The sequence below is a fragment of the Anopheles gambiae genome, chromosome 3 (genome assembly GCF_943734735.2).
Source record: "Anopheles gambiae chromosome 3, idAnoGambNW_F1_1, whole genome shotgun sequence".
Lineage (NCBI taxonomy): Eukaryota > Metazoa > Arthropoda > Insecta > Diptera > Culicidae > Anopheles > Anopheles gambiae.
In genome coordinates this window covers 91,120,924-91,138,189 of record NC_064602.1, presented here as the reverse complement: position 1 = coordinate 91,138,189, position 17,266 = coordinate 91,120,924, and the positions used below count along the sequence as shown (strand labels likewise).

Below are 17,266 nucleotides of genomic sequence, written 5' to 3'. Positions count from 1 at the left end.
GGCGGGCCGAGAGTTTTCCATTTCTTTTCCTTTACCGACAGTGATTAATCACCGGACGGTACCGAGGTTGCAAAGGGTGAAGGAACGGTTTCAATATGGAAAAGTAAACATCGATCTTTGGTTGCTTTGGCAATGCATTGAGATGATTTGCACCAAAAGCTTAGTTTCTTTTGATTCTATAATTCTGATTTAATTTTATAATTTTGTTAAATCAATTCACTAATTGTTGGTACATCATTTTGAAAGAGATTTCTTGGTATCACAACTTCGATTATGCATCTTAGTACTGAGAACCGCGTAAACTTTAAAATTCTTATATATTCCAAGATATTGCAATGCTCGAATTAGATTACATTAGCAAAAGTTTTTTTCCAAAGTGAGATTTGGTCGTTCATCACATTGAAAACTTTTATCGAGCTTGATTGAAGAGGCGGTAATGTACGTTACGATCTCAGCGAGCAAATGTGTCTATCTCACTGCACGCTCAAAAATTCAAACGAAATAAAGAAACAACCCATAACATTCGGAAAGGCTGCGAGAGCATATCATAACATTTCGAGTGTTATGAAAAGAGGTTTATGAATACCGTACGCCCTCTGCTTTCAGTCAAATGATAGACTCGCACACATGCTTAACGATCGAAACGTGATCCTTGCTCGTAAAGTTGCCATTCCGATGCTTTTGCAAAAGCGCTCCGTTCGCTAACCGCTTTGGCACGGACACGGGTACGTGTGTGAAATATTTTATCAAATCGCCGGAGTTTCAAGGACACGGCATTGCCATACCAGTCACTGTGAGTTTGCTCAGGATCGAGAATAGCATTGCAACTCCAAAAAGCAAAATGGGATACACGCAAAACAGGGCCGCATCTTGTATTCTTGTTTCACCGATTAAAATCGCTTGATCCTGCAGGACACACGCAGGATGGGTTTCTTATCCCTTTCCGTATTTTTTCCCCCCCAATGGCCAAAGCGAATGAAAGGATTTTCAATTCCAGCTTCATGTTTTGCGGGGAAATTGAATCCGATAAAACAGTCACCGATGGAGGGCGGAGTGGTGTTCGAGTTGCTGACCGCCCACCGTACACCGAACCGATATCACATCCGATTAAGGCGAAAAAGAGGAATGATGACAGGATGCAAAAGTGAAAGGATTGCTCTTGGTAGTAGTAGCCCGACGTCGGTGGCTAGTGGCAAGTAGCCTGAATCGATGTGTGTGTATGTGCCTCCGTTCCCAACCGATCGATAGCTTTGTTTGCGAGTTTTCGGTCAGGTTCGACGATTATGGTGCAGAGGAGTAGAGTTCGCAGCGCGACCGCATTGCAGCAGAGGACGCTGGATGCTTCAGGCAATATCGGGTGAAGATAGTCGTTGCCCGCAGGGCGTACCGTAGAGCAAAGTTAAACATTGTTCAAGAGAGAGGAAGAGATGTCTGCACGAAAAGTCGCTTTTAATCGTAAGCACAAATTTATTCAAATCGAAACACATGTATCGAAGGGTGGTAGTTAAATAGCCATCGTCCCATCGGCCATTGGATTGACATTAATGCTCCAGCACAGTTTGTAGTGGAGAGTGGGTAGCAGCACATTTTAATCATATTATTTTGCGATATGTTTGTGTTTCTTCAAAGCGTACGAGAACGAGAGCGCTGAAACATTGTATTAATGTTTCATAGACCATTCGAGTTAATTTAATTGAACTAGTTGCTACTAGAGAGAAGTGTGTCCTAGGACATGAACAATTATGCTCAAGCCGTCCTTTCATAATAAAAAAAGTATCTATTTATACACATTTTCACCAAAAAGACGATGCAATGGTCTGTTATATGAGATTAAATTCAAATATAATATAAGCAAAATAATAAACGTTCACAGTGAAGGTTAACATAACGTCAAACAAAACCGCAAGCGTATAAATATGCGCGCATAACATTTCATTCCCACATTTCATTAGGCGAATCTGCCGTTAGTTAACATTCAAGCGTCTGTGAATTTTCATACGAACGTACACTGAACAAAAACAAAGCAATGGGCACACCCACCTCCACATTTGGCTCATGCAAATTCCGTCTAATCATGATTCGATTTTTATGTGCCAACCGGTGTTACAATCGATTTCACCAAGCGGGTGGCATTCCGCTGGCCGAGTGAACAGAAACTGTTCCTAAGCGCCGCGTAACGTTTTATTTTCGCGACTCAAAATGGCAAAACAACTTTACGCAGCGGAAAAAAGTACGCAAACAGCAGTGGCGAAAAAAATCGACCCGAAACGTTCCCGAAGCACAGGAAGGCATCGCGTAAACGGAAAGTGGCATAAATAGTGGCACAACAAAACGCTGCAAACTATCGGGTTCGGTGTTGTTGGTAAAGTGTTTCCAAGATCAACAAAACAAATAATTAACAGTTTGCTTATATTGGATGGGTTTTTGTTTCCAAATTTTGTTTGAATAGATTTGGGGTAGTTTTTGTTTCCATGCCATCGAATAGCTTGAGAGGAACTATTTCATCAGGAGGAAAATAGTAAAAGCAAAAGTATTAATATACATCAACTTATAATTCATCATCCTTCAACTCCTTAACAGAATTGAGATGGCCCAAAAAATGTTTGACAAAATTTACTATCAGAAATTAAGGTTGGTCAGACGCATCCCCGTTACCATCCCACGGTCACGTTACTGTCTACTTCTGGGCCTAGAATCCTTTGAAACTAGTCACTGTAGGGCTCAAGTTGGCTTCATTTGCTCAAGGTTATTGTTTGAGAACGATTGATGATTCGAGTTTAGTCAGTAGTAATCGACTTTTTACAGTGTCGCGTGTCATTTCCAGGAACCATCAAATTTTACACGTAGCTCGTATCAACTTTCTGTATAGAAGTAACGCGCCACTTAGCGCTATGATTCGTACATTTAAATGTAATATTAAATGTACCTTGTACACCGTTAATATTTAAACTACGGACAGCTTTAAACTCCAAACCATCGGAATGTGTTCATTGAATTTCTTTATATCCAGCAGTCTCTGGCTTTTAAATTTTAAATAATTTCCATGTTGTACTAGAATAAATTAAAAATGTGTCACCACCGGAGGTTCAACATGATGTAAGCTGAATATGATTAAAAATATCATTGCAATGTTATGATTTTTTCTAAATGTTTCGAGTAAAATTATTGGAAATCTTTATTTTTTTTCAAATGTAGAAGGTTTGCTTTAGTAAAGTGAGTTATATAGAGGTTTGACCGACTAATGTTGAATTAGTAAGCAAAAATTAAATTTCCAAAAATACCCTCAGTGTATCTGTTAAACCGTTTAAGGAGGATATAAACGGAATAATAATAAACAATAACAAAAGCACATAATACGGATAATGACTTCAGTTACATGAACTTTAGTAAAATTTAATAAAAATATTGTACAAAAATTGTGCTGTTAATCCAATGTTCAATTTTTCATCACGAACCTTCCAACCCTTTACTCGTTGGCTTGGCAAAAAGTATGATTAACTAAAGTACCAGAGCAGTATCTGCATCATTCTAACCACACGACTGATGTACCACCAAACAAACCTCACATACAACCACACAGGGCAAACACACGCTCACATACACAAAACCATCTGAAGCTTCTTTCCTGGAAGCGATATTACACCTAATCCCGGGAAAGCTTCGGCCCAGTGGATTAGTGCGAACAGGGCAGATGATTAATTTGTCGTTAGTTTTAATGAGTTGCAAAGCACTTGACACATATTGGTGGAATGGTGACAGCTGCCGGTCGCGATAAGAAAATCGCTTCGGACGGGATACTGGGGAGGGGTGGGATTGTGATTAATGAGGCCGGAATGTGTGCAGCTGCGGGTGTGCGGAGGTGAGGTGAAGCGAAAGTAATAAAGCGTAACATTTCCATCTCGATCGACGCTGGATGAGGTGCCGCCGGCAGAACGAAAGTTTAGCGATTGGCAGGGATGAAAATTCTTGTTTTCCATGTGGTGTAGTATTGACTATTAAATCAATACACTACCCACAATACATGTGTTAGACAATGTATTATTGAAAATCTTCTATTACCTTTATATTTATTTCAAAGTAAATTGTGTTTATCAGGGATCAGATATCAGCAAGAATTTGAAAATAATTAGTTTTTAATATTTTACAATATGTTCAATGCATGATATGTACAATACAGATAAGTTTAATGAGATGCTGTAAAAAAAAACTTAAAAATGACAATCATCATTACTGCTACGGTTATGGTGTCTATTGATGTGTACTAATAACTTGTTCAATTAATCTAATTATATTAATATTAAACTAATTAAAATAGTAGTTATTTGCTACTCAGCACAACGTTGCAAACATAAAGAGCATGAATAAATACAAACAACATCCATAAACATGAAAGCCCACTGTACAAACAGCGTAAATGCGAAAGCGACACACAGAGAACAACACACCAAAACAAACAGCCTACGGAAACGACCTGATCTACTAAGCGTACAGTACACTAGGCACCGAGTCGACGCTTACCGCTGGAATTGTGGTTCGCATTGTTGTTGTTGTTATTGTTCCCATTGTTGTGGTTACTGTTGTGGTTGTTGTTAATGTTGTTGTTGTGGTGGTGGTGGCTCTGTTGCTGGCTGGCCGCATGTTTCTGGGCGTCCCCGTGCGCCACCATACCGTGCCCGGCGTTCGGCAGCTTGCCCGCCATGCCGCCGACCACCGGCAGCGAGTTGGCATGGGCCAGATTGATCGGATGGTGGAGCCCGTGGGCGCTGGCATGGTCGGCCGTCGTCTGTATCGCGGACAGCGGTATCGCGAGACAGTTGTTCCCGGGCGCCTGCAGGCAGTCCTGCTCCGACTTCGGCAGTGGCGAGTAGGCGATAATGGACCCCCGGCCCGAGGATGGGCTGATACGGTTGTACCGCCCACCGGTTAGCTTGTCACTCATCTTGTGCTGCCGGTGCGGCGACTGGCGCGGCGAGGAACGGACGGGCACGGGCGGGCACGGTGCGCAACGCGCTCGAACGATCGAAGGATCCGGCTGGTGGTCAGTGTCAGATCCGGCACGTGCCGATCCGTACTGATCATTCTAGGCGTTCCCCGGTCCCGAACGAAACGAGCAACGATCCTTTGGGGACTGCTACTGCATGGTTGCGTCCGAAATGCGTTTCAACAATGATTGAAATTCGGGGCACTCCGTTTACTCTTCACACTTGCTCTAATAAGCACTGCGTGCCGTCGGAGCTCTATCACGATAAATCACTTGAAAATTAACCTTCGCTAGATCCGTTAAACCAAACACTGATAAAGAGAAGAAAACACTTTAATTTCCCCTGTTCAAGTTAGCCCACGGCTCTGCACAGCCTACTACAGAGCAGGCGACGAACACTACTACCGTTTCCGTCGGAACCAATGGCCCGATTTCCACCTTTTCGACAGCACTGGATGAAGATCAAAATCAAAGGAAGAGAAAAATCAAACCATTTTGACACATTTTAAGCACAAAACTTCAAACACTGTAGCCGAAAGGAAGAACACGAGATGCACCCTCTTCAGATCGTATCGTATTTCAGACACACACGCACACATACACACACAGTTCACACGCGACGGCACAAAATGAAGCATTTCGACGCTTGCTTGATGGCGGGATTTCCCACACACGCGCGGCTCCTCTACGAACAGCCTGTTTGTTGTCACTTTCGCATACTTTTTTGCATTCTCTTTGAATCCCTTCCCCCAGTCCCAGTCCCCCCCCCCCCCCCCTTAAAAAAAAAACACCCACTGAACGGATGAAGAGTTTTCCCACATTAAAAAAAAATTGGCGATGCTGCCAGTACCAGGGCGGTGCGGATGGGGCAAGGGTTTTTCGAAAGAAATTTCCGTTTTTTACCGCTATAATTAGATGGGGCACCGCTAGAGTAAGTAGCAGCATCAACAATCATCATCATCAGCATCCGTCTTGCCGGTGGTGGTCCGTGGTCTCTCTCTCTGTCTTGCTTTCTATTAGATTGGATCGTTCCCACGGTCGCGCTCGCGGTGTCGGTCGTGCGGGGTATCACGTACAGTTCTATACGTTATCTTGATCAAACACCCCTTTCGTTACCCTTTTCGCCAAAAGAAAAGCAAAAACAAAACGCTCTAAGTTTATCTTAACCTTTTTGATTTGCTTAAGACCATCGCGATCCCGACGCTTCTGCCTTAATACTAATGGGTCTCGAGTTGGGTATAAATTGGTATAAAAAGGCAAAAAAAAATGAATAAATGCAATTAACATTTTGTTTTCGGTTGACGATCTGTGGTGGAGATTTTGCTCGCTTCATTTCGTCTGGTACCGAGAGGTACGATTGCTGTAAAGGTCCAACCGGTTGCACATTTTGAGCGTATATTGCATAATTTTGCGGTTGCAAGTGGTGCAGTTTTAAACACAATTTAGTTGCTTCACGCGAAAATGCATTTACAAAATTCCAATAGATGATGCTTTCCTCGAAACGGCACGGAAACCTTCGCACGTCCTCGCACCACTGTCCGTAAACAACCATGGGCCCTCTCAAGGGTGTGCGTAAGCCGTGTGTGCCCTACGCAACTGACACGGCTCATGAACGTAAAGCAAAAAATCACTATCAAAATTCCACCTTCGCGAGTAAAACGCGTCCGAACACCCTTGCTGACACACACATGCAAAAAACCGGGCCTCCGCGTGCTCACACACGAATGCCGAATAGCGTGTGTGGTGGCGTGGTGGCGCATCCAAAACACGGGGGGAAATGCCCCGGTCAGTACACAAGAAGCGGGTGGGATTTGAAAAACAAAAAAAACCGTAAAGAAAAACACACACAGTCGACACAAACCGATACCAAACTGTCACGCGGCCGTTGCAGCACTACACGCGCTCGCGTTCGTCGCACTTTTACTGCCCGGGACAAGAAGAAAAACGAAAAGGACGAAACGGTCAACTGCTACCGCACTGCTCGGAAGCGTACCAGCGACTACTACGATTGCAAACGGCGGGGGACTAAACCGTACCACGAAGGGAACGAATTTTCCGCATACGAAAAAAGGCGCCCGCCAGTGTTGAGAGTGAGAGAGAGAGCGAGCGCGCGCGCTCGGTGGTGCGTTATGGCGAGAGAGCGAGCGAGTGCGTGCGAGCGAAGAAGTAGCTGCGGTAGTTGTAGGCTTCGCTCTCGCTGGTACACTGTTTTCCGTTCCCGGAGCCCTTTCGATTAAGGGTGAGCAGGGTAAGAAAAGAAGTAGGATTAAAGTGGGGACGCAAAAGAAAAAAAATGAGTTTTAAATCCCCTCCGGAAGCTTATCTAGAACTAGGGATGGGTTTTTAAAGGAATCAACTCCAAGGGAAGGAGGGCCTCGAGTTGGGCTTTGTTGATGTTTCCGTCCTGTTGCGGGAGATGCGAATTATGCTGCTCGCATGGGCAGAGAGAGAGCAACCGAAATTCGGCTGAGAAGGTCAGGAAATGGATCCAAGTGAGCGTAGGGCTAGGTACACCATCTCTCCCTAGGCTTTGGCCGTTTTCTCTGCTTTGTTTGTAGCGTTTCTTCGTTTGCCATTGCTGGACAGCTGACTCGAGAACATGTGCTCAAGAGCACAGTTTTCCCTCACACTGAAGTCCATTGACAACAGAGGGATGTTTGGAAAATGTCCATTTTGGCAGTAAGTATCATCGTCTTTACTAAGTTTTAGTTTTAGATCCGTGATCATGTTTATTCTATCGGTTAATATCAATACACATTATGTATGTTTTGTCTTGTTTTGTTTTTTTTTCTTCTTTTGTCTGCTATAAATGATTGTAATCAGTGTAATAGCTGCTACTAATAGTATGCTTATACCATTTTCATGTGACTAATTGTTTGCCTAACAAATGCGTCGTACCCCGTGTTCTTCCCCTACAGAAGGCTTGATACCTTGCAGTCAAAATGTTTAAAATTGCATTACCGCTGCATACCTACTCGGTGTGCTTTCCTACCCGCTAGCGCACTGCGTAGCGTAAGCGTGAATTTCCTACATAAATGGAATTCGATGTTTTTTTGTTTTTGTTTATGGCGATGATTAATGGCCCTACGCCACTCATTCATACGGACAGCAGCCGGGAGAGCGACAGCCAGAACACCTTCGCCACAAGTATGAACACGAACAGCGTGCCGACCACGTTGACCGCGAGCGAAATCATGTCCCGCTTGCTTTTCTGCGGTATCCGCTGCTGGATCGCACCGTCCGACAGCAGCGCATTGACGATGTGCTGCCCATCGAAGCCGTAGCACGGCATCACGTTGATGAACGCCAGCCCGATCGCAAACACGGTCACGTACTTGAGCAGCAGCTGGATCGAGTCGGCCAGCCGGGGCGCGAACAGGCCCGTCTTGGGGATGAAGCGTGACACGTGCACGGTGCGGGTCGCATCGCCCGGATGGCCGATGTAGATCACGTCCGGCTTCGACTCGCGCCGTATCTGCATGATCGTGGTGTAGTTGCTGATGCTCGGCTTGAAGCAGTGCCCTTCCGCACACTGCCCATTGTGCTGGCAGTAGCCGAAGCTGTTCTCGATCGTTTTGCGTATGTTGAGGCACATGTGCTGCGGTAGCGGCACGTCGTCCTCGTTCGCGTCCACCATGTACTCGAAGCAGCTGGACGCGGTATTGTCGCTGCCGCAGCACTCGATCAGCCCGTCGTTCTTGTGCGACATCGGGACGGACTCGTCGTTCAGGTGCACAAAGTCGGTCGAGACGCAGTAGGCGGGCGGCGAGTGGATCGTGTGCAGCAAACACTCGAACCAGCTGTCCTCGTGCCGGATCTCGCAGCTGTTGATCGAGCGGACGATGTCGCCGTGCTCGAGTCCGCGCGCTCCCGCCATCGGGGAGTTGTTTTTCAGCGCCGTCACGATCACACCGTCGCTGGTGCGGTAGAGCGCCGAGAAGAGGAACGGCGTGGCCATAAACAGCAGGTATGTTAGCAGGCCGAGCAGCAGATTGTGCCAGATGCCGGCACAAAGGACGCGCAGCTTCTTCCACAGGCGCAGCGTGTTCAGCAGGTCCGAGTCGAGCTGCGTGTACGCCATCGGGATGATGAGCAGCACGTGCAGCCCAAAGCCCCGGATCTGGACGTCCTCCAGTACCGCGGCCAGCCCGTGCCCGAGCTCGTGCACCACACTGTTGATGGCTAGGGCGGCCACGTAGTAGCCTAGCTCGTTGATGGGCAGGTTCACACCCGGCACCACCAGATCGATCTCCACCACACGGCGGGCCGCGGATGTGCGCGGATCGCCGCCACCCGCCCCGCCGGTTGTGACTACCTTCGCCGACTGGCCGTGAAGGTTTGTTTGCAGGGAAGACACGACAATCATCACGATGGCAAACGGCATCAGCACCAGACTGAGGTAGACGCCCGCATTGAAGCTGCAGTCGAGTATTTTCGGATACTTTGTGCTCCATTTCACGATGGAGCGGTTCAGGGCCGTGGTGTGCCACTGAAGGCGTAGGAACTTGACCGTCAGTCCGGTCCCTCGCAGGAATGCATCGTACGGGTAGTGCATGCAGCTCTGCAAAGGAGGGACATTGCACATGAAAAAAAGCAAACAGAAACAAGTGCGGAAGCGATTACTGTACCTTAAAAAATCCGTCGAAAAACAACAGCACCACGTACAGCAGCACCACAACGCCTAAAATCACAATCAGCTCCATCGGCTGGCCGTCACTGGATGGGTCACTGGGCAGGAGCGAAGGAAACCAGCACGATAGCCACCGGTTTTAGTACCAACGATACATTTTTGCGCTATAAAACTCTAAAAAACACGCAATTTTCCCACAACCACCGGCAAATTGGGCCGAATGTTTTGGTGTATTTTTTTTCTCTCGCTTTGTTGCTGTTCCGTTGCTGTCAACAGCAGCTGTCAAATTGCAAGCGCAGCGCTCACCAGAGTGACCAGAAATACCGATTTATCTGTATTCCTACTACGGACGCAAGGATAATGTATTTAAAAGGTTGATTTTTATCGCTTTTGCTGGGCGACATTGTGGGGGACATCAGTCACTCTCTGCATACAAATTTCATTACCCCTCACCAGCCCTCTCCGATTTTTATACCGGAGCCCCCGGAAGAGATATGTCAAGTCGAGAAATGTCATTTTGCTCTGAACAACTTCAGCTTGTCATTTATAACACCTTGTACGGACGTGATACGAAGTGTAAACTTTGGCGTAAATTGGATTTCAGCCATACAACTCTATAATCTTTTGACGAGAAGTCTACGCTCTCCCATACAAATCAAGCGTTAATTTTTTGAGTTTGCGCTTCGTGTGACGTCCCTATACTTTTTTGACAGATGGGAAGAAAATAGTGTATTTAGGTATTTTATCTTATTTTTGAAATCCCTCCACATAGGAGAGCATTCGTTTAAAGGTTTTTAATGATTTCCATATGGTAAAAACAAGTGCTAATGCTAATGAAGAATTGGGTCACGGAAACGCAAAACGGTTCGCAATTTTTTTTTTTTGCGGTGGAAAGGGAAAGATTCGCCATAAAGCAATCGTTCCGTGGAGATTTATCTATTCACAGATGAGCACCCTAAAACTACCGATTTTATTTTTCATACAATGAGCAGTAATGAAATGTTTGACGGGACCAGTCTTTGACACTTTGACCAGAGTTACTTCAAACTGATGTCATGCATTAAAAGCTATGAAGTTGCACCATACACATCAGGCTCACCAGCTGCAAGGTTCCAGAGAGTACTAAGTGCTTGTTTAAAAGCTCCATAGTTCCGCAAAGTACTATCTATCTTTTAATCACCCACAAAGTACGATGATTCGAAATATTTTACATGTTGTGAAGGTGTTTTATTGCAAGGATTGAATTCTATCAAAAATGACGTTCAAATTTTGTCATAAAAAACAGTCTTTGAGACCAACTGACACTTCATACACATTGGTAGGAATACAGAAACACCGGTATTCCTGGTCACTCTGTTGCGTACATTGAACCGCGGATCGGATCCGTTCCTGCATCCAGTCGGCACGTACGGTTCCGACCATCGCTACCCGCACTCGAGCATTTTGAGTGCGAGCGAGTGAGAAAGAAACTGGCGCGAATGGCGTCGAGCGCGCGAGCGGGACCCCCTACAGCTCGCCGCACTGGTTCCGAAATGAGCAGACGCTGCCTGAACGCCGGAAAAGTGAGACGGAGACGAGTTCGCTGAATTGACATTACCACACCACCACACAAGCATTTTGACAAGTACCGTTTCCCCATCGTGTGTGCAGCAGCAGCGCCCTACGAGAGTTTCGCCCGAACCATTTTTTCCCGAAATGCATTTGTAAAATCCTGCATTTCCGATCAAAGTAGCATTCCGCAAGCATCGTCCGCCGTGGTGTGATGTAAATTCGGCACCGAAGCTGACCTGGTGCGTCCCTACAGCCAGGTGCGTCGTCGCTGCAGCGTGATATAGCGCGCGCGCCGCGCTTGCCCCCGTTGTTCGGCTTTTTTTTTTATTTCAATTTTATTCTTCCTTCGCTGCCGACGGTGTGCGTTTTCCCTGTTTCCAGCGTGTCGTCCGTCGGTGGCCTCACCAGAACCACGGCAGACAGAATCGGACAACGGCTGTCAGCTCTCTCCCTGTGTGTGCGTGTGTGTATGCTTGTGTATAGTTCGCGTGCGTGTGTGTGTGCATCCTAATGTGATCCTGCGTTTTTTGTTGTTGTGTGTGTTGCACTCGGTTGGTCGGTTTTTTCGCAAATGAAGATGTTTCCCGAGACGCTCATATCGCGCCTGAAGCAGTTGCTGACGGGCGGTGGCGGTAGTGGCGGCAGTACCGACGGCAACGACCGTAAGCGAAAAAGTGTAGCGCTGCTAGACGTCGATGCGAAAAAGCGCCGAATGACGACCCTGTCTTCGATTCCAGCGCCAGTGGAACAGTCAATAGTGGGCAATCACCACCATCACCAACACAACAGTAGTAGCGGCAACAACAGCAGTAGTAGGCCTTTGCTGCAGCAGAACGGTGCGCACGGGGGGCTTTCCAATACGATGGCGAACGCACGGCGGCTCAGCGAAATCACCGACATGCCGCCGGTGAACCACCAGCACGTCCCGTACGTTCCCACGCTCGGCCTGGTGCAGCGGAACACACTTCCGGGTGTCGTCGGTAGCAGCCGGAGCAGCATCATCGGAACCGGTGGCGGCAGCAGCAGCAACACCAACAGGAGCAGCACCGTCCTCAACGATCGGTTCGGTGCATCAGCACTACGTCCGCTCGGGCGAAGAAACAACAATGGGCCTCCGCCGAGCTTGATCCCAATCAAGTACGCTACGGCACGGCCATCAATCGGTAGCCAGGGTAACGGCGGTACCAGCAGACCGTTCGCGGGGGGACTGTTCCGGCAGCAGCAGCAGCACATCCCGGCCGCGGTTCCGCGCCCCTCCGAACCCGGCAACGTGTCTCTGCTAGCGACGGATTTCAGCAACCTGCTCCGCTCCAAGAACAGATTGACGCCGTCGACCGGGTCCGACGGTACGGCGGCAGCACTAGACCGCGATCTAAGCGTGCAGCGCGAAGTACGACGGAAGTACGAAGCGTTGATGCAGAAGTTCATCCCGATCGCGAACAATCCCCCACCGCTGGGTGCGTACGAGCGGTACACGCGCAAACCCATCAACGGAGATGCGGTGCAGCGACCAGAAGCGGCAGAAGCGGAGAAGAAGCACGGTGCCTCGCTGGAACTGACGGACGATGAGGAGGAGCATGTGCAGGATGTGAGCGATGCCAGCGATGACTGTGTAGAGGTGACGAGCAAATCGGCCGGCCGCCTGTTTACCACGATCGATCCGCACCAGCTGAGCGCTGCGCAGGAACGGGAGGAGGAAGAGCAATCGGCGGCGGCCGCCGCCGCCGCCCTCCTGCCCGAGCCGGTCAACTCCGTCCGGGCGCGGTTCGAGACGAAGCACGTGTTCCGGGACGACATCATACAGGACGTGCAGGCGCGGTACGGCAGCCTGTTCAGCCAGCGCAAGTCGCTGATCGAGCAGGAGCGGCACCGGCTCGGCAGCCTGCGCCAGTGCACGCAGCAGCAGGAGACGGAGGCGCGCAACAAGCTGCACCACTACGTCTGCTCGTTCTACAAGTTCGACGTGCTGGACGAGTCGGAGCTGAAGGAGGGTACGCCCGAGCCGGAGGTGGTGCCGCTGCCCGAGCTGACCCGGGAGCAGCTGGACGAGATGCAGCGCAAGCTGCGCACCGGCCACCAGGTGGTGATGGAGAAGTTCAACCTGCGCATCACCGGCAACGATCTCGTCACGCTGCAGGACATGAACTGGCTGAACGATGCGGTGATCAACTTCTACATGGAGCTGCTGCGCGAGCGAGGCGAGCAGAAGCGCGACCAGGGCCTGCCGAAGGTGTACACGATGAACACGTTCTTTCTGCCCCAGCTGCTGAAGATGGGCTACGCCGGCGTGCGGCGCTGGACGCGCAAGGTCGACCTGCTGGCGCACGATATGATCGTGGTGCCAGTGCACGTCGGCGGCATCCACTGGTGCATGGCGACGATCGATCTGCGGCACAAGACGATCCACTACTACGACTCGATGGGCTCGCCCAACAATGCGGTGCTCAATGCGCTCGAGCAGTATCTGTGCGAGGAGTCGCTGGACAAGCGCAAGGCACCGTTCGACAAGACCGGGCTGACGAAGCAGAACATGCGCGACTGTCCGCGGCAGAAGAACGGCAGCGACTGCGGTGTGTTTAGCTGCATGTTTGCGGAGTTTCTGTCGCGTGACCACCCGATCACGTTCGACCAGTCGAACATGCCGTACTTCCGCAAGAAGATGACGATCGAAATCATGCTCGGCAAGCTGCTGACGTAAGTGTGTGCGGAGGACCCGGGGGAGAAAGTAATGGAACAATGGAACAACAAAAAAAACCGCGGCAAACCTAATAAACCAACCAAGCTGATGATATACACTCACACACATGCACCCAGCACGAAAATGGAATTTTCTGAATTATTTTGACATAGGGTAAATGTACCAATAGTGGTGCAATTTGTGGTGGTACAGATGTATTTTAATGGATTTAAAGTGTCAGAAACGACAATTTCTGAATATTTCAACACATAACAGTTGGAATATGTTTTATCTTCGCAATCAAAACCATTTTTACCATAAAACACATCGAATCTACGAAAAAATACATATTTTTGCGATTGCTTCGTTGTACCTATAATGGTGGTATGGTTCCTATAGTCGTCATATTGTGTTCCTATAGTGGTGGTAAACAAAGATGCCTCAAAACAGTGTATAATATCAATATAACTTAGTTTTGAGGCTGTTTTCGTATGAATAGCATGGATTACTGCCATAATAATGATATCTTTCGTAATTTGATCGTAAAAAATGTATGAATTTGGTTGATGAAAATATTGACTGAAGTACTGAATAACACCTGTCGTCAACCCATACTCAGAAGAGTTTGCTCGATTTGAAGTCGATTTTTCACTCAGCCAGATAAGCGAATTTTGGCCTTTGTTTCACAAATTACTTACAGAAAACTAATTTTTGTTGCTTATTTTAATGAAAAGAGTACCACATGTCAAAAATGTCGTCGAAAAAAATCTAAAATTAGCTGTTTTTATTGATTTTAGAACTAGGACCACTATAGGAACATGCCTGTTTGGTGTACCTATAATGGCACTATCGTAAAAAACATTTAAAAATACGTAAATATGGTCAAAAGCCTATGAATTTGAATAAAACAATATCATTTGATAACAATTATGCTAAAAAACTAATAATTGCGTTGTTATGTGGTCATTTAGAACGTTAACAAGAATATGAGTATCGTTATGAAATCCTAAGGATTTTGGAAAAATGTTGATACCTTTCACAAAATAATGGATTTTTCGGTCACTAAGAAACGGAATGGCCCCATTTCATTTTTAAATCCTTTGTAAAAGGCTAGAGAACATTTCACATTATCATAAATAACTTAACTACTGTTAATTTATCGTATGAGACGCATTTTAGAGCAATACCACCACTATTGGTACTAGCACCACTATAGGTACGTTTACCCTAACTCGCGCAAGTACTCATCCCCTCCCCGTGCATGTAAAACTTCCCCTTTTTGGCGGTCATCCTGGAGGGGAAAACAAAGACTCACGCTGTACAGTGTATACACATTTATTGCTCCGTCTCCGGCAGCACCTCCTCCTCCCCCTCCTGTGCGGGCGGCGTCCGGCGTCCCTCGAGATAGCACACATCGCGCACGCAAAACCGTGCCCGACACATCGGACAGGTCGTCTTCTTGCTGAGCCACGTGTCCCGCTCGGCCCGCTGCTGCTGCGACGCGAACCACGTCGCCAGACAGCTGACGCACCAGAGCGGCCGGCAGCCGCACGGCTGGCAGCGCTCCTGCTCGGGCAGTACCGAGCCGGCCGCGTCCACATCCAGACAGTACTTGGCAATCTTGACGTCCGGCTGGGCCTGCAGACACGCCAAGCAGCAGTCGCCCTCGTCCGGCACGTACGCGCTCGGCACGGTCGGGTTTTGGGCGACCTCCTCCTTGAACGCTTCCACGAACCGCTCGGTCAGGGTGCGGAACTGCACCGAGGGCATCACCAGGATCGGTTGCTGCAGCCGGTCGCGCAGATCCTTGATGTGCACCACGTTGATGCGTATGATGAACGGCTTGATGCGGGACTGCTGCTGGGGCTTCACGCCGATATTGACGAACTCGGCCGACTCGAGCGTGTCGGTGATCACCTCCTTGGTGTCGATCTGCGGTGTGTGAGGCGAAACAGGGAGCGGAAATTAGAGATCGGGGACGGGACAGGAGGAACAGCATCCTACCACTCACCTTGTACGCGTACAGCAGTGCTTCACTCTGGGGGATGATATTGTGCACGTACATGTTCGTTTTAATGATCCAACTTTCCGTCACCACCAGGGTCGAGATAGCGTTGGAACGGATGATAATTTTGGTATCCCTGGTAAAAGAGAGCGAGCAGAACCGTTTGGATTGAATGGATAGAAAGAAGAAATGTGGGGAAAAAACTGCGAGAGTCCTCGGGGGGATACGTGTACGGTGTGCGCTAGCGAGAAGCAGTTGTTTATTTAATAATAAATATATGATACATTCAAACCCGATAAAAGGAACCATTCATCCCTTTTGGCCATGGTCATGTCCCTCCTGTACAGGGGTTTTCAAGGGTTCTCATACTTATGGGGCACTTGCATGACTCTTTCTTACAGGAAATACACGTTATATGAGAATTGGATTCAATCGTATCTCATTTGGACAAATCCCATGAGAATTTCCAAAGAGCCTGTCCAAAAAGGGTTTCAAGGGATTCAAGAAAGTATCCCACAGCTATGAGCACCCCTAAAAAAACCTCTATACACATACCTTCGATACTCGTCGTTAATGTTGGTGGCAACGGATCGCCAATCGGGCAGCGTGGCGCTGGTCAGCAGCTGCAGCTGCTTCGCGATCGGATGATTGCTCCAACCGTCCTGGGCCCAGTAGAAAACGGTCACAGCGGCCACAATCAACAGCGTGCCGGCAGCGCTACAGAACACATCCCAGACCGTTTCCCCCAACGGCGATGGTTGCCGCTGCACCACCATCATCTCGTCCGGGTTGGCCCACATCATCAGCCAGATGAAGAGGACGTAGATGAACGGCATGGCCGAGTGGATCAGCAGCTTCACGCTGGTCGATTTTAGCTGGTACATCACGTAGTCCGTGTCGGCGGACAGGTAGCGCGAGCAGAGATGGTCCACCGTCAGCCCGACCGATTCCATCTCGGCCGTCGGGAAGATGGTGAAGAAAAACAGCATCACAAAGATGATGCCGTAAATGATGTGCGGCACCATTGTGCTGTGGGGGAAGAGAAAAATATGAGGGTGTGGAGGAGGAATGGGATTGCAAAAAAAAAAAAAACTAAAGAACACAGCACGGGAACCGTGGCAAAACTGAAAGAAAAGGACCGTTTTTGGGAGAAAAACAAATAACCTAGTTGGCACTTGACGGCGGGCGGGAGCGACGTTTTTGACAGTTGCAGCTGTCACAACAAAGGGGCAGCGTTTTTTTTTCATTTTGTTTCCGGACAGAACAAAACAATACACAGTTGCGTATTCCGGCGGTGGTTCCCGGATCGGATTAATTTCGCGTATTTTTTAGCATTATCGATTGCATCGTTTTAAAAGTCGCCGATGGGGTGTTTTCACTGAAATTGGAGTTCAATCTTTTGCTCAGTAAAAGTAAATCATT

At 48.1% G+C, this 17,266-nt stretch overlaps 4 protein-coding genes across 9 annotated transcripts in view; 1 reads left to right on the top strand and 3 right to left on the bottom strand.

The window, feature by feature from the left end:
- Positions 1-7,093, bottom strand: part of LOC133393876 (ankyrin repeat and ELMO domain-containing protein D) — a 68,131-nt gene extending 61,038 nt beyond the window's left edge. Inside the window, exons 1-2 of one of the 4 annotated variants that reach the window (XM_061660785.1) lie at positions 6,830-7,093; positions 4,519-5,292 (exon numbers count right to left, since the gene is read on the bottom strand). In XM_061660785.1, the coding sequence (XP_061516769.1) occupies positions 4,519-4,939 (421 nt within the window). In that variant the 5' untranslated portion in view covers positions 4,940-5,292; positions 6,830-7,093. The remainder of the gene's footprint in view (positions 1-4,518; positions 5,293-6,829) is intronic. The other 3 variants (XM_061660784.1, XM_061660786.1, XM_061660787.1) reach the window with 3 other exon arrangements.
- Positions 7,094-7,684: 591 nt separating this feature from the next.
- Positions 7,685-9,895, bottom strand: LOC1280829 (membrane-bound transcription factor site-2 protease). The gene is made up of 2 exons (XM_320696.5): positions 9,610-9,895; positions 7,685-9,542 (listed from the first exon to the last, which is right to left on the bottom strand). Exons 1-2 carry the CDS (start codon positions 9,682-9,684, stop codon positions 8,079-8,081), a joined length of 1,539 nt encoding a protein of 512 aa, XP_320696.4. The 5' UTR covers positions 9,685-9,895; the 3' UTR covers positions 7,685-8,078.
- A 1,176-nt stretch (positions 9,896-11,071) lies between these two features.
- Positions 11,072-13,984, top strand: LOC133392887 (sentrin-specific protease 1-like). Its single transcript, XM_061655303.1, has 2 exons — positions 11,072-11,419; positions 11,544-13,984. The coding sequence occupies exon 2, from the start codon at positions 11,734-11,736 to the stop codon at positions 13,858-13,860; it is 2,127 nt and encodes a 708-aa protein (XP_061511287.1). The 5' UTR covers positions 11,072-11,419; positions 11,544-11,733; the 3' UTR covers positions 13,861-13,984.
- Positions 13,985-15,158: 1,174 nt separating this feature from the next.
- On the bottom strand, positions 15,159-17,091 carry LOC1280830 (E3 ubiquitin-protein ligase TM129). Of its 3 annotated transcripts, none has more exons than XM_061655305.1 (4): positions 17,009-17,062; positions 16,400-16,873; positions 15,851-15,980; positions 15,159-15,771 (listed from the first exon to the last, which is right to left on the bottom strand). In XM_061655305.1, the coding sequence occupies exons 2-4, from the start codon at positions 16,867-16,869 to the stop codon at positions 15,175-15,177; spliced, it is 1,197 nt and encodes a 398-aa protein (XP_061511289.1). In that variant the 5' UTR covers positions 16,870-16,873; positions 17,009-17,062; the 3' UTR covers positions 15,159-15,174. The 3 variants fall into 3 exon arrangements, with proteins under 3 accessions (XP_061511289.1, XP_061511291.1, XP_061511290.1); XM_061655307.1 differs by having other exon boundaries at positions 16,984-17,032; XM_061655306.1 differs by having other exon boundaries at positions 16,400-17,091.
- Between the last annotated feature and the right edge of the window lie 175 nt (positions 17,092-17,266).

What these genes read in the sequence shown, in the direction of transcription:
- LOC1280829 (XM_320696.5), bottom strand. Translation starts at nt 9,684, where the DNA reads ATGGAGCTGATTGTGATTTTAGGCGTTGTGGTGCTGCTGTACGTGGTG. An exon ending in TTTTCGACGGATTTTTTAAG is followed by an intron (nt 9,543 to 9,609) that starts GTACAGTAATCG and finishes CCTCCTTTGCAG; the next exon opens with AGCTGCATGCACTACCCGTA.
- LOC133392887 (XM_061655303.1), top strand. Translation starts at nt 11,734, where the DNA reads ATGAAGATGTTTCCCGAGACGCTCATATCGCGCCTGAAGCAGTTGCTG.
- LOC1280830 (XM_061655306.1), bottom strand. Translation starts at nt 17,091, where the DNA reads ATGAAAAAAAAACGCTGCCCCTTTGTTGTGACAGCTGCAACTGTCAAA. An exon ending in ATTAACGACGAGTATCGAAG is followed by an intron (nt 15,981 to 16,399) that starts GTATGTGTATAG and finishes CTCTTTTACCAG; the next exon opens with GGATACCAAAATTATCATCC. An exon ending in CACTGCTGTACGCGTACAAG is followed by an intron (nt 15,772 to 15,850) that starts GTGAGTGGTAGG and finishes CACACACCGCAG; the next exon opens with ATCGACACCAAGGAGGTGAT.